This window comes from Pithys albifrons, chromosome 4, assembly GCF_047495875.1.
Source record: "Pithys albifrons albifrons isolate INPA30051 chromosome 4, PitAlb_v1, whole genome shotgun sequence".
NCBI lineage: Eukaryota > Metazoa > Chordata > Aves > Passeriformes > Thamnophilidae > Pithys > Pithys albifrons.
Window position 1 is genome coordinate 49,943,256 of NC_092461.1, and position 15,590 is coordinate 49,958,845.

The window sequence follows — 15,590 nt, forward strand, 5'->3', positions numbered from 1 at the left end:
CGAGTGCAGCGCGAGTGTCGCAGAGTATCTTACCCCATTTTGCTTGTCTAGAAGGAGTGTTCTCAGGTTTTGGTTCGTTTTTTGTTTGGGTTTTTGGGGCGTTTGTTTGGACGAAGGGAGGAGGAGGTTATATAGTTGGACTTGTTGATTGAGTTTTCTTTTGTTGTTTTGTTGAGGTATTTTGTGACGCTTTTTTTCTTAAATCACGCTTTCTGGCGTGATGCTTCTATGTATTGCATTAAATGCGGCAATTACTACTTGTTACGTTCCTTGAATATTTTTGAGCCAACTCGTATAATTGAGTTGAGGTTTCAGTAAATGAAGACGCAGCTTGCAGCTGCGGTGTCGCTCTAGCAAGCTGCCAGTTTCACTGAGAAGATAGTTTATTTTATAAATAAATACAAATATTTGAAAAATAATTTCATCCAGTTCCCGTAAAATAGATGGTACTACAGAAAGCACTTTCAAAAAAGTTGTTACATTCTAGAAAGTTTCCAATGTTTTGTCATTTTAAAAAGGAAGTGGGAGCTACTCCAGGAGCATTTCACTTTTTAGCCGCGACTGTTACCTTGTAGTTAAGTAAACGGATATTCTTTACCCAGAAATGTCAGTTTGTGCTCCTCCTGGTCGGGAACTTTTAAACCCGCCTTTACTCAAGCCCTTCTCAGGCTGTTGTGCATCACCGTCCGGAGGCTGCGAGAGGCTGGAGGAGCGGATTTGCCAGAAGGTGAGGTTGCCATCTTGCCACATCTCACTTACAGGGATTATGTTACCCAGTTTTGGTGTCTCTTTGAAAAGCCTCGAGTTTGTTTCATTAAAAATGTAAGTGTTGCTCTCGGAGTCCCGTTGGGGTCTGACATTGCCCATCCCACCGGAGTGAAGCCAAGGCAGGGGGAGCCCCGTGCTATCCCCATCGAGCCCAGGACAAACAGGCATCCACATATTCCTGGGTTTGGTATTTTTGTGTTTGCTTAGCTTTTGGGGGTGGGAGGCTTAGCATACAGCAGAACTAAACCCACAGCAAACCCCAGGCACCGTCACGGGCCGTCTCCCACCCGCCTGCTTTGAAGGCGATGCACTTGACAAACGCTCAGTGATTGCTTCTTTCTCGGACCGCCGGGTACAAACGTATTAATTAACGCGAATTAGATAGCACCCTTGCACCTCAAGCTTGAAGGCTGTGGTGTGGGTAAGAGTCATCACCTGTGCGAGCCTCTGGGAGGCCGCGATTCAGCGGCGGCCCCTCAGGGCCGGCGCCCGCTCCGCGCGGGTAGCGGGGCGGGAAAACCTCGCCCTCAGCCGCGCCGGGCGCCCGAGGGGCGGCCGGGCCGGGGCGGCCCAGGGCAGGACAGGACAGGGGCGCTTTAACAGCGCGCTGGGGGCGGCGGGGCTCGAGTATAAAGCGCGAGCAGCGGGGCGACCCTCGCCCGTATCGTTTCGCGGCCCAAAGGAGCGGGCTGGGCTGGGCTGGGCTGGGTAGTCCCGGAGGAGCGGGCTTTCCTGTCCCGTTCTATCCCGGGGGAGCGGGCTGGGCTGGGCTGTCCCGGGGGATCGGGCTGGGCTGGGTAGTCCCGGAGGAGCGGGCTGTCCCGTCCCGTTCTATCCTGGAGGAGCGGGCAGGGCTGGGCTGGGCTGGGCTGGGCTGGGCTGTCCCGTTCCCCCCCCGTCCCCCTCAGGCTCCCGCCCTGCCCTGGCCCGCAGGGGCGGGGAGGAGGCAGCGGTTGGGCAGCGCGGGCAGTTCAAACCCGAGCGAGGGAAAGCGGCGGCCGCTCGCGGGGGGCCGGTGTGGGTGGGGAGCAGCAGCGGCTCCTCCTCGCCAGGGGCAACGGGCCCAGGGCCGGGCGGGCAGAGCTGCTGCGGCGGCCCCGGCCCCGCTCGCCCCCGCCCTGCTGGGGGCCCCGCCGCCGCCTCAGCCCCGGGCCGTGCTCTGTGCCCAGCCCTGTGCCGCAGGACGGGGGGAAGCGGCTGCTTTGTTCCTGTCTGGCATTCCAGGTGGCTGAGAGACCCTCCGGTGCTGCGCCCCAGGTAGCCGCCAGTTATCTCCATCGCTGGGTAGTTGGGCGTTGCGTACCTATGCAGATAGACTAAAAATTGCCTCCGTTGGGCAGTTTATATTGCATCTCTCTCTTTTCTCTTCACATCCTTTCTCCCTTCAGGGTATCAGTAGGGGTAAGCAATACTTCCAATACAGCACCTTCGCGTTGGAAGATCTCGAGTTGCTTCACAAGTTAGGGTGAGTGACCCATGTCGTATGGATAGGAGTTGGCTATGTCATCTTCAGTATTGATACCTTTTAAGGTATCAGTGACTTTTCTGTTTTCTCTGGGGTGTCAAAGAGCAAAGTCTTCAGATAGTTTTACTGCAGATACGGTTTGACAATCAACAGAAAAGGTATGACCAAAATTTTGTCTTTATCTGTTTTGTTAGCAGTGATGAATAGTGATAAGCAAAGTCTGAATACACCCTGTCCAAGGTGTATCTCTCCAGTGTGTGTTACTGCAGAATGTAAATTAGTATAAAGAACATCCTAGAACTTATGTTTGAGGCCCCATTTACATTGCCTTCTAGTAACCAACATTTTTACCTCTTTTGAGTGCTTTGTAAGACTAACTTTGCTGAAAACGGTTCCTTGTCTAAATATGTGAATTCTATCCTGAATTTAGTTTGGGTCAGTTCAGGTTATTTTGTCCCATAAACTTCCAGAAATTTTGTAGTTGATTTGTGTATTGATTTGAGAACTGCAAAATTAGTAATAGGTATGGGAAATGCACAGAGCACCAAGAATCTGCGCTTAGCAGATACAGATTTTGCTGCTTGCTGTGTGACCAGCCTTTTTTCCCCTGCATATCTCTAAGACAAGGTTAACCATACTTTCAGAAACTATTTCAAGATCCATACACAGAAAGGGCTTAATGTTATGTATCAAATCTAGTAGATGAATATTTTCTCCTAAAAGAAAAGAAGTGCTCATTAAAGATAGTCAAGTTATAAGAGGTTTTATTAGGTACCTCTTAAGAATATAAGTATTATCTTGTTCTATTATGAGAGCTGTTCAGCACCTCTGAAAGACTTGCCTTTTTGTACTGTATTTGTAAAATGAGATCTTGGGTTAAATCTTAATTTGTACAAGTAATGCATTTTGGAAAAAAATTATTGCATATATAAGCTTGAGGTGTATACTGGGATTTGCAGCTAAATCATAGAATGATTCAGTTTGGAAGGGATGTTAAAGATCATCTAGTTCCAAATCCCTTCCATGGGCAGGGGCACCTTCCACTACACCAGGCTGCTCAGAGCCCCCTTCAGCCTGGCCTTGAATGCTGCCAGAGGTGAAGCATCCCCAGCTTCTCTGGGCAACTTCTGCCAGTGTCTCATTGCCCTCATAGTGAAGAATTTCTTTCTAAGATCTAACCTAAAAACCTGCCTTTATGAAGTTTAAAGCCCTTCTGTCTTGTTTTATCACTAAAGACCCTTGTGAAAAACTCCTCTCCAGCTTTTTTGCAGGGCCCATTAGATATTGGAAGGCCACAGTAAGGTTTCCTTGAAGCCTTCACTCCTCCAGGCTGAACAACCCCAACTCTCTCAGCCAGTTTTCACAGCAGAGGGACTCCATCCCTCTGATCCTTTTCTTGTGCTCCTCTGGATTCACTCTAACAGGTCCATGTCCTCCGTATTTTGGGGGTCCCAGGGCTGAACACAGCACTCCCGGTGGGGTCTCACAAGAGCAGAAGGTAAAGAAGTAGAATGAAGTGTAAAATAGTATAATTGAAGAAATGAAGAAGTATAGAATGATGTATAGAAAAGACGTGAAATGAAGTAGTTTACTGTACGGTGTTCACTCAGTGTCTGTACTGGAGTATAACTTTATTTATACTATCCTGTAATAGTTTGTATTGTGGATACAAATCAATGCAATGAGCTCACAGGTTCCCCCTGCCGGACATTGGCCTGTGCACAGCATTTTTTTGGCTTTTGCTCGAGTTACCAACATCCTTTAACTCTGCTATTCTGATCTCCCTTGTTTTTCTGTGATTTTTGTGTTACTGGAAACAAATGTTTGATTAAATTATTTTATACTGTTATATTTTAATTTTTTTCCTACTTTCAGTTGTTCAGAAGGATAATTTCTCCTATGGAATGCCTGAGAATGAAGCTGCAAGGATGAGTTTTTCCTTTTGTTACTTCTGCAACATGCTGCCTGAAAATTAATTTTCTAAGCCTGGAAGCCTGTGGGCTTTTGTTAAATGTGTGTGATTAGTTTGACTGTGACTGTGTTTAAGGAAATCATTAATATTTTTAAAGATAAGTGTGGGTATGTGATTCTGTTTTATTTGTTTGTTTCATTTTGGTGTGGTGTTTTGTTGTTTTGGTTTTTTTCCCAGTATTGAGGTGTTGCACATCTCTCTCTAAGTAGCATTCAGTTTTAAATCTCTGTCCATCAACATTTTTGGAAGGAGTATCTTTGCTAGCTGCAGTTCCCAAAACTCAACACAAAAATGAAGTCTCTATTCTCTTTGTGGACTACACAAAGATAATGCCCTAGTGATACAACAGGTTTCTTACAGGTCTTCGTCCTCTTACAAAAAGAAGAGCTGTGTTAATGTGGTCCTTTGCTCACAGCATGAATAATCAACTGAAGTGCAGCAGTGCACTACACAGACACTTCATACCTTTCAAAGCATAGGGAAAAGCTATTTTCTAGTTCATGACACAGCATTTCCAGCCTATTGCCTAAAATCATGGAATCACAGAATGGGTAAGCCTTTCCTCACAACTGAGTTTCTCAGTCCTCTCAGCATCTCCACAGCCCTCTGCTGGACTCTCTCCAGTATTTCCTTGTCTTTCTTGAACTGGAAGTTTAGAACTGGCCACAACAGTCCAGGTGAGGCCTCACTAGGGTTCATTAGAGGGACAGGAACACCTCCCTTGAGCTGCTACCTGTGTTTTTCCTAATGCACCAAGGACATCTTTGGTCTTCTGTGCTGGCTCATGGACAGCTTATTGTTCACTAGGACCCCCATATCCTTCTCTGCAGAGCTGCTTTCTAGCAGTTCAGCCCGGCTTGGGGTTATTCCTCCCCAGGTGCAAGGCTCTGCACTTGTCTTTATTGAGTTTCAGATAGTTCCACTCTGCCCACCTCTCCAGCCTGTCGAGGTTCTCCTGAAGGGCTGCACAGCACTCTGGGGTGTCACCCACTTCTCTCAGCTATGTGTTGTCAGTGAATTGGCTGGGGAGGCATCTGACCCTTCATCCAAGTCACTGATGAATACGTTAACCAACACTGGGTCCAGTATTGACCCTTGGTGGATATCACTAGTGACAGGTCTGCTGAAACATTGAGAAATGCTGTAGATAAAACACTAGATGCTGTTCGGATGGGGTCCTGTGATGGCAAAGTTGTCTCTAATCCATATAAGCCCTAACTCAAAGTTATGTCCTTGTGTTTCCTATTTGCGCTGTCATTTATTTCACTGAGAAAAACAGGGAATGAGTTAAAAACTGTGATGGAAAACAAATGTGAAAGTAAAGTACTTGTAGAGGTAAAGGAGAGAAGTAAAGGAAGCAGACCAGACTTCACTTTGTTGTTGTCTTGAAACTCTTTTCACATGCCCTTCTTTCCTGGAAGAATTTTTCTCAGTTATGTGGGTCAAATGTTTTGTCTATTTTATACCTGTTTGTTTTCATACTGTAGATCAAACTGTAGATGTTTTCATACTGTAGATTGTGTAGATCTTTATGCCAAGGTGTTGCTGTCTTCTACAAATCCTTTTGAACTACATATTGCTATCTCCTTACAGTAGAAAAAAAAAACAAAGCATTTCCCATGTTGTAATGATCTAAAAGGTGCCTTCAGCATGGGTTAAAAAATGCTACTGGCTCAAGGTTGTCAAAGAGTAGTTCGCCCCTCATCCCTCTCCCTCAGTTTGGGTTCCCACTGCTTGTATTTGGTGACTTAGTCTGGACTGTTGGAATATAAGCAATGTCTTAGTATTTGATGTTTAAGCCACCTTTAAAGACTTCTACTTTTGTCTGCTTTGAAAGTTCAGTTGCTATTTCCAGGCTTTATGTTCCAAAATACCAGTTCTAGAGGCCAGAAACACACCCCAGTAAAAGGTGCTGATTCCAGCTCTGACAGTCTTGGAGCATTGGTGTGAACTACTTTGCTGTCTGTGAGAACAGCCCTCTTACTGCCATTACTCATGACATCCTTTGTACAATTATTATCTCTTGTACTCAGAAAGCAGTGACCCAATGCCACTGGTTACAGTGGAGAAACTCTGCCCTGTATGAGTTGCAAAAGTAAGCCCGTTTCCTCACATATTTTATTTAAATGTGTGTATCAACACTTTTGAACTTTCCTAGGAAATATATAGTAGCTCTTAAATTATCTGTGCCTGGTGAGTGTGGGAATGGTCAGTCCAGTTTCTTTAAAGTGCAAAGCTTCAGAACACTCATTTACCCACAGAGCTGAGCAAAAGCAGAGATTCTTTACAAAATAATATCTAAAAGTTAAGGCAGACAAAAACACACTTTTCACTTTGAAACTAGAGGCCTAATTTATTCCCTCTAGGTACTCTAGGGATCTAAGTAATAGGGAGACTTGTAGATTTATGACTTTATTATTAATCCTCTTATTTTGCTTAAAAAGAAAATGCCTTTTGTCTAAACTCACATATTACCAAAGCACCTGCTCGTTCTTGAGGATTGAACTGTTAATGGTTGGATGAACCAATAACACCACGCTAATAAAAATCTTGGCCCTGCTGGAACAGTAAGAGGGTTTTGTTGCCAATTTCAGCACCAATGAGCCTCCGGTTGCTGTGTTGCTTGTTTGAAGTGTTTTTCCATGGATCAGGGCTAGCAGATCCTTTAGTTAACCGGATATATGTTTGAATTTGTCTCACAGTACACTATGCATTTTAATCACTCATTCTAACCATCTACTTGATAGTAATTTATATTTGTGTCCATTCACAAGCACTGTTTTTGCTAAGACTAATGAAAATACTTTTGTCATGGCTACCATTTTGGTAGACTTACACTGGGCTTTCTCACAAATCTGAGGGTGTGTTGGTGACCACTTTTATTGTCTGTTTCAGGAACATCACTGGTATCTTCATTTACAAAGCCAAAGCATCAAGCAGAAGATGTCAGACAGTCATTCAGTGAAGTTCAATATTCTTAAAAGAAATAGCTTAACATCTCCCAGCAGCAATTTTAAATACTCCAGTTTTAAAGACATGTGTTGCAATTCAGCATTTCTGGACCGCAGGTGCAATGAGTCAGTGAAAAATCCCAATGCAGAACGTAAAGAAACATCGCGTATAACAAGTATATCCTTGCTTCAAGAGCATTCTGAGTGCAGTGATCCTAATGCCTTCATTCCTGTGTCATCATCTATTGAAAAAGAATTTAATTCAATTTCCTTATCAGAAAAAAGAGAAGCAAATAGAAGTGCAGATTATTTTGAAAGTCCTAAATCGAGTAGAAAAGGCTTCTTGCTACCCAGGAGGTTACTTTTACCCAAGAGTGTTGAAGCTGACACAACTGTAGAATGCTGTGAAAGACTAGCCAATTCTTCAAGAAGCATTAGGAAAAAAATATTCTCTTGTGTTTTAAACTCTGAAGAAAAACTTCCAAAATCTGCTGCAGATTCTCCAAAAGATAAAAGTTACAAACCTCTGACAACTAGCATTTCAAAACCCGAGGACTCTAATCCTGATTCTCAAAAATGGAGATCTTCCTTTTCACAACAAAGGACTTCTACACTGGATGAGTCCCAGGATAAGGAGCCCTTATTGCTGGAATCAGAAAGTTTGTCTCCAATTCAGTGTAAGGATGTAATTGTTAATAACACTAACGAATTCAGTGGAAGTGTTCTTGTGAGAGTTAATGATGGGGAACTTAGGACTGTTACCTACAATGTGTTACCTGAGTCCAGTGAGGTGAAATTCCTGACTTCGATCAACAGTCCTGTAGAGAACTTGAACTTTGGACTATGTGATATAAACTCTCCCCCTGAGAAGGTGGCAAATTATCCAGATCTTTCAACACCTGAGGATAGTGGTTATAATTCACTTCCCTTGGACAAATCAGGAGACTTGTCGTCTGATCATGAGGGATCTTTCCAAGAACTGTTCCAAAAGCACAAAGAAGATTCCAAAATTCTGGATAATAAAAGGAAGACGAGAAAACTTGAACGAGTTAGAAGATTATCCACTCTTCGGGAACACGGCTCACAGTCAGAGACAGAAGATAATCATGGCAGTCCTACTTCAACACATATATTAACAGAAGAAAGAAATCTTGTCAGGGAAGATCATGAAATAGTTTCAAAAGAACAGCCTAGTGGAGAAATGGTTGTAAGTCATGGAGATTTCTCAAGAACTCCAGCTCTGAAAATAGTTCAGGAAATTTGCTTGCAAAGACAAAGATTGGACCAAAAGCAAATATCAGATAATATTGATGGAACAGGAATATTTGCATTAGATCATGTTCTTCCTGGACTTATTGGCAAGAAAATGGGCCTTGAGAAATTAGATATTTTAACAGAATTAAAAGAGAGAAATTTAAAACATGTTCTTTCTATAGTTTTAGATGCTTTGACAGTGGAGAGTCTATGCAAGTAAGTACTATGGCTTCACACACACACAGAGAAAGAAAAAATATGTGCTCCTGCAAATGAATTAGAATAACTTCTGGACTACTAGGTGTTGTCAGTAGAATTTGTTCTGAGGAAATGAAGAAGTTTTGTCACCATTAATCAAGTAGGTCTTTCTGTGTAGTTCTAAAATTATATAGGGGAATTAGAAAAGCAAAACAAACATGAAAATTAATAAACTTAAAACTAATTCACAGTACTTGCAAATTTTAAAATATATTCTTTTTTTTAAGTCTAGAAAGTAATTTATTCTTACTGCAAGTTCCCCAATAGCGCATAGTACTCAGACCACATTTTCTATATTTTTTCTTGTATACTTTATTTCCTTAGTTATTTCTAAGCATAAAGATTCTCAAAGAATTTTGATTAATGAGTAATCTTCTAAGTTAATTTATAATCAATAGAAACTGTCACATTTCAAAGAAGTCAAAATGTTGTGTGTTGTTAGTTACAAAGGGAATGGGCAAATAGGTGAAAAAATAAGGGCATGGGTATTTTCAGAACAAATAACAAAAAAACGTGACTTTAGAAGCAATCTTGGCAAGTGGCTTATGTGGAGGGAAGACACTGATTTAATCTTCTAAGTCAAAGATGATGTCTTATTTATATTGCAGTTGTTCTTTAGAGTCTTCTGTTATTCTATACAGTGGTGTGTGACAGTACGAAATCTCTGTTTCATAACAATATGATGAACTAGTACATTGCAGTAGTCTGTAAAATGACCAAAGTACGTGAAACTGTGCAAAAATATTTACCAGGTATTCTTGCTGTCATGACTTCTGCACTACTTGGAAAAATGTGAAAATGGATAATTTTTTTCATTAATTTGTTCCAGCATTTGTAAAGTAAGCAAAAACTGGCGTGAAATTGTTGTACAAGATAAAAATGCAGATAAGAGGAGAAAGTTGTACATAAAACAGCTGAAAGAAGAAGCTGGGGTAAGGTGGTTCTCAAAGGTGATTTTTTTTCAAGAGTGAAAGAAGACAGGTAAAGGAAAGAGGAGACATTGTAAAGCTAAAGAAAGGGTGTAGGGAGCTGATAAAGACAATTCCAATAAGAGGATGTGAGGTAGCTGATAGAGGCAGTTCCAACACGAGAATGTGAAGGATTCTAACAGGACAATGTAATGACTCTTACTGCTTTTCAGCTGTCTGCAGTTTGAGTTCTAGTCTTTCAAACATGTAAGACTATTGCTTTCCCCTTCCTGCCCCTTCTTGAGAACTATGTGACTGATTTGGCTTTATATTTTTAAACCCTGTTCGTACCATTTTCCATGCTGTTCCCTAGTTTCCATTTCACTCTAGTCTGCAGTGCTGCAGGACCCACTCTAGAATACTTCCTGATTATTTTCAGGACTGCTTGTGGCTAAGCATCACAGTGTATTTGTGAACATCAGAAGAACATAAAGCAGGTTTTTAAGGGGTATCTAGAAAAGTAAGCACACTAATAGCAGCCTATTTTTTTAGACCTTCCACATGATACACATCAGTGTAGCCTTGCTTTAGTTGTGGCCAAAGCTGTGTTTGTTATTTCCTTACTTGCTGTTGAAATGTATCCTAATTCAGAAACATGAGGACCAATAGTGTGTGCTAAAAGACAGTTGGGTTTTTACACTGCTTATGGGACTTTGTTTTTAATGATTCCTGTCTCTTGATCCCTTACTAACATTGAACATTTAATGGGAAATATTTGCACTATACATAATTTCTTTCTCTAATATGTTGAAGCAGAGGGGAAAAAACCCATGCAAAATCCAGCTGCAAATCTCTAATGAAATAAACCCCTAATTTTCTTCCTTTTTTTCTTTTCTTTATAATTATAATCTAACAGGAATATTTACTGAAGGCTGAAGATGCTGCCACAAGACTTAATAGTCTCAATAGATCTGCTCTAAGGCCTGTTCAAGCTCAAGCCAGAACTCCTGTATTACAAACACCACCTTCATACACTGAACTTACATCCAGTAATGAGAGAAACTCAGCTAACAGACAGGAAGAATATATGAAAGTAGGTATCTAAGAAATACTTCTCTTTCAGTTTTTATAAAGTTTTCATTTACAAGAACTAAGTAGCTCTTTTCTCCCTCCTCTTGTTGCAGGTTGCTAAAACTCTGTTCTCTGACGAAGCTCTAAAACCCTGTCCAAGATGTCAATATCCTGCTAAATATCAACTGGTAAAGAAACGGGGACTCTGTAGCAGAGAGGCGTGTGCATTTGATTTCTGTATTTTATGTCTGCATGCATTCCATGGGTCAAAAGAATGTAACAGTTTATCTGGAAAACGGAAGAATAAGAAAGATGCTCCTCCAGGAAGTGCCCAAAGCAAAAGAAATTTAAAAAGACTCTAAATTTCCAAGGTCTGCAACTCCTTGCATTTAATTCCTTTTCTTCTTCCCCTAAATTCCTAATCTTGTTCCTATTCTTCATAAGGATATGCATTTTGAAAGTCTCATTCAATTTGTTCTTGCTGACTTACCAAGATAACTTCTCATGTATATGTATTAATGAATATAGTATATTTGTTTTTAAAAAAATGGGCATTTAAAAATATTTTGTCTTGTTCTACTTGTTCTGTAATAGGCACTTACTAACATCTTAATTTTTAAATAAAGTATCTTGTATGTAGTCTGCAATATTTAGCTTACAACACCTCTTAGATGTTTAAAAATGTGATTTTTGTCTTAAAGACAAATTAAAGAAAATTATTTTTGAAAAAGTATTTGAAATTGGATTTATTTATTCACTTTAAATTACAGTAACTTTTTAGAAATCTCAAAGTGGGGCACTATGTACATTTGCAAAAATACTTCTGTTTCTGTACATGGTGGTACCTCAAACCCAATATATTAGTTGTCTGAATTTTTTATCAGAATAAATAATATGTTGTTCTCTTAGCCTCTGCAATACAAGTCAATAGAATGGTAATTTCTAAACCAAACTGATGTTGTGTGGATATTCTGGTTTTAACAAAGTTTTTGTCCTAACAACTTCAGGTGCTACAGTATCTAAAAATGCTGTGTCTTACTTTGCTCTTGTGAACTTTATGCTTAATCTGGCTTTACGTCAGCTTCTGGATCCTAGGTCTTCTTTATACTTCTGCTTGAGTTAAAGGATTATCTACAGGTAGAAATAATTTTATCTGTAGATTTAATTCGGGAATGCACAGATTTTGCTCTTGAACTAAATATGCAGACTTTTTACAGGAAATTAACTCACTCTGCCTCTCAGACCTCAAATAATTTTTGTATGTGTTTTAAACTTCCTAGCAATTATAAACAGCTTGAAATACAGGTGACAGAAATGGACACAGTACTTGTTCTATGAAGACAGAATATTAGTTTTGCTTCTACAATTGATATTGTCCTACTTGTCCTTTCAAAGAGTTCATTTGTCACAAGTATCTTGCAGAACATTTGTAGTTAGATGGTATTTATTCCCTTTTCTACCTCTGACATTGTCTTTTGATCTTATTTGTGATGTTATTTTACTGCATGTATTTTTAGGTAAGCTGTAACAGCAAACTATTTAAAAGTAGTCTGATTAAAAAAAAAAGGTTTCAGGTAAACAGTAAGCTGCATATTTGCCTCTTTTAATATTTATCCACACATCCCTTTATTTTAAGTTCTAAGAATTTTTTTTTTATTTCTTTTTACTCAATCTGTGGATGTTTGAGACAAATAGTCCGGGGTAATTCACTTCAGGATGTTCTAAAACTATCACTTCTTATTTCTTATCTCTAACTGTTGTGATTTGTAATTTGGTTAGTATTTCCAGTGTACTTGGTTTCTGGGATAGAAGATTCACACAGCATTTGGAAGGACGAGAAACAGCATGGTGAATAAAATGCTACAGAAGTTTTAGTACTAACTCTGTTAACCAAACATGGTATCATTAAAGAGGGGATCAACTCAATATATCTGCCAGAAAATCAGGTTTATTGCATGAATATAATTATCAGCACTTTAATTCCATACTTATTTGTATTGGCTGAGCCTTTGCCTCATTCTTGTCTCTGGTTACATTGGGAGCATTTGAACTTGAAAAAGTTTGGTCTATTCTGAGCGAACAATCGAGGTGAAGAATCTGGGGACAAACTGGGGAATATCGAGGTATGCATATCTTGCTCAGTTCGGTCTATCACAATGTAACCATGCTCTGGTGCTTGGGTGAAATGTGTTCTCTGCTGTCATCCACTGTTACGCCAGACCTGGGGGGAAGTGAGAAAGCCAGAATGCTCATCTCTGGGAAATGGTCCTCTCTGACAGGGATTTTTCAAAAATTTCTTTTAAAATAAAATTAGCTTTATGCCTTGGTACACGGGAGAAACAAAATAGTGATATAATTAATGTGTGGGTAAAGAATGACATATCTAATAAAACACAAAGTATGGTATGGTTATCTAATAGCCTCTAATAGTTTGAGTGAAAGGAATCAAAATTATTTCATTATATGACTGCTGTATTGACAGACATTAAGTCTTTGGGGTAGTGGAGTGGAAGTAACTGTTTTTGAGTCCCTGTTAGTATGGGGGTTTTTTCTGTATCATGTATCTCTGTTTCCAACAGATACCATAAAGATACAGGAGTCTGGACTTGGATGAAACAGCAAAGAAGAACATAAGGTCTCACTTCTTAAAAAAATCCAGAACACCCAGCAGAAAAACAAACACACCACAGCACACAAACATCAACAGTCAGCCCCCCAAACAAACCCTCCTCTCCAGAGGAAAAAAACCCCAAGGCAAACAGAAAAGAGCTTATGAGTGTCAGGGAACTGAGGGATTCAAGCCCAGCATCTTCCTTTTTTATTGGGCTGAATTATTTCTCGGACACCTGTGGTCAGGTGCTATCAAAGAGAAGAAAGGTGGAAAAGTGGTCTCAGGGTAGGTATGGCAATGGTCAAGAGTTTTCTAAAACATCTAGCCCAAGATTATATTCTCCAGCTCAAACATTCTTACAACTGACAACAGATTGTTGGAAAAGAAGAAGTGAATTTTCTTTCACTCTGGAATATGAGAATAATGTTCAAGATATTATTTGGATTATTAGTGGGCTGCTGAAAACCTTATTTTTGCAGTACTTTTTTCCCTTCAGACAGACCTGGTCTATAGTAGGAGGAGTGATATTGCCTCCAACTGCCCACAGAATGCATTTAGTTTTCTGAAGATGATGGTTTCAGCCAGAGCTGTGGGTTTAAATTCTAAAATAGAATTATTACAAGTGACCTTTTGCTGCTGACAGAGGTTGCTGCAAGAATTGTACTTCATAAATCTTTTCTTTGGAGCAGCAACCATAGACTTCAAGTGGTTTGTGAGAAGGAAATTGAAATTACTCAAGTCTCTGATCATTCTTTCCTTGGTGACAACTACGGAAGAGTTTAGGCAAAAAATTGTTATAAATCTTTTGAATTGTTTATAGGCTAGAGAATGCTAGTATGTTTTATTACCAACTAGTTACACATGTCAAAAAATTTTTGTTCATTAAGTTAAGGCTCTCTCCAACATACATCAGATTGTTTCTCTGTGCCACATATTGATTTTTCTTTAGAACACCTTTGGCAATTTAGGCTGTGTTGGTTAATTTTAACACAAGAAGTAATTTCTTTTCTTTCTGTTCTCATAGGTACCTGAAGAAAACCAGCGGTGTCAGATTAAATGGGACTCCTGGAATCTGATGCCAGGCTCTTATATCAGTTCTCATCAAGTTCTATCTTAGAACTGGATAGAATACTATCCCTTGACCATGTTGGTGACCTATTCCCGATTGCTCTACTATTCACTTCACCTCTTGCCTTTTTTTAGCACTGCTGTTAAAACAGCTCTTCTGTAGGTCTGATCCTCCCCTTAGACTTGTTTTTTTCCTCCCAATGTTATGATTTTGTTTTTTCACTGACAAAAACCCTCAGAATTTAGTCTCATCTCTTAAGATGATCCAACAACAGAGGTTGTGTCTGACAACACCCCACTGTTTCCACTGGAATCTATTCTTTGAATCAATGGAACCACTTTTCCAGGTAAAACCTCTTCAAGACCTTGAATAATATTAAGGTTTTCTTTTCTCTATGAGAAATACTTTGACCAATGCATACTAAGGTAAACCTTTCTTTTTTTATGTCTTCTGCACAACCATAGTTTAGTCACTAGGTGTAGTAGTCCCACTTTCTTCTCACAAATTTTGAAAAGATCCCCATTTTTTTCCCATGAATTTCTAATGAACCTTAAGTGTGTAACCTCATACTTTGTACTGCTCAGATTCAGGCTTTTGTCCTTCTCTGCTTCAGACTCGTGATGATTTAGGACTTGGTGTGATTAAATTATATTTTTACAGGTGCAAATCTTCTGTCTGTACTGAATCTTATAGGCTTCTTTGACGCAAAACATCTAGCAGATTCTGTTATCACTTGTCAGATGGCCCAACAAAATGAGTGCTCCTCGGGAATGATGTGTTTATTTTTAGTTAAACAAAAACAAAGCTTGCTTTCACTTTCTGACTTTCTGAGCTCTGATTAGTTCAAATTCTCATTACAAAAAGACTTAACACATTTTTTACTCTATGACAAGCTTCTGTACAGTTTTAGAACCTACCCAAACTTTTCAGAAGCCAAAATGTTACTAAGAGCTTATTGAGCTGAGTGCTAATGGATGGCTAACATAGAAACCCATTCTTCAACTGAACATATGGATGGCATGGCATTTTTCATGAACTTAAACACTGTTGAACACTTAAAGGTTAATACAAAATTAGATTTCTGACTTGGAGACTAAAGTTCAAATGTTAAAAGCACCTCTAATTTTTCCTCTCCGTGCTTTAACACTCATTCTGAAAGCAGTTCTTCAAGGGTTATTGTCCTGTATCTTAATTCTGTAGGCACCTTTAACCTCTGGCAGAGAGGATGTGAAAACTGTGCAGGTATTTCAATTGCTGCTTTTC

At 39.9% G+C, this 15,590-nt stretch overlaps 1 protein-coding gene across 1 annotated transcript; it reads left to right on the plus strand.

The window, feature by feature from the left end:
• The first annotated feature begins 7,148 nt into the window (after window positions 1–7,148).
• Window positions 7,149–11,009, plus strand: FBXO43 (F-box protein 43). Its single transcript, XM_071553055.1, has 4 exons — window positions 7,149–8,626; window positions 9,498–9,600; window positions 10,493–10,669; window positions 10,761–11,009. Exons 1-4 carry the CDS (start codon window positions 7,149–7,151, stop codon window positions 11,007–11,009), a joined length of 2,007 nt encoding a protein of 668 aa, XP_071409156.1.
• Window positions 11,010–15,590: the final 4,581 nt, after the last annotated feature.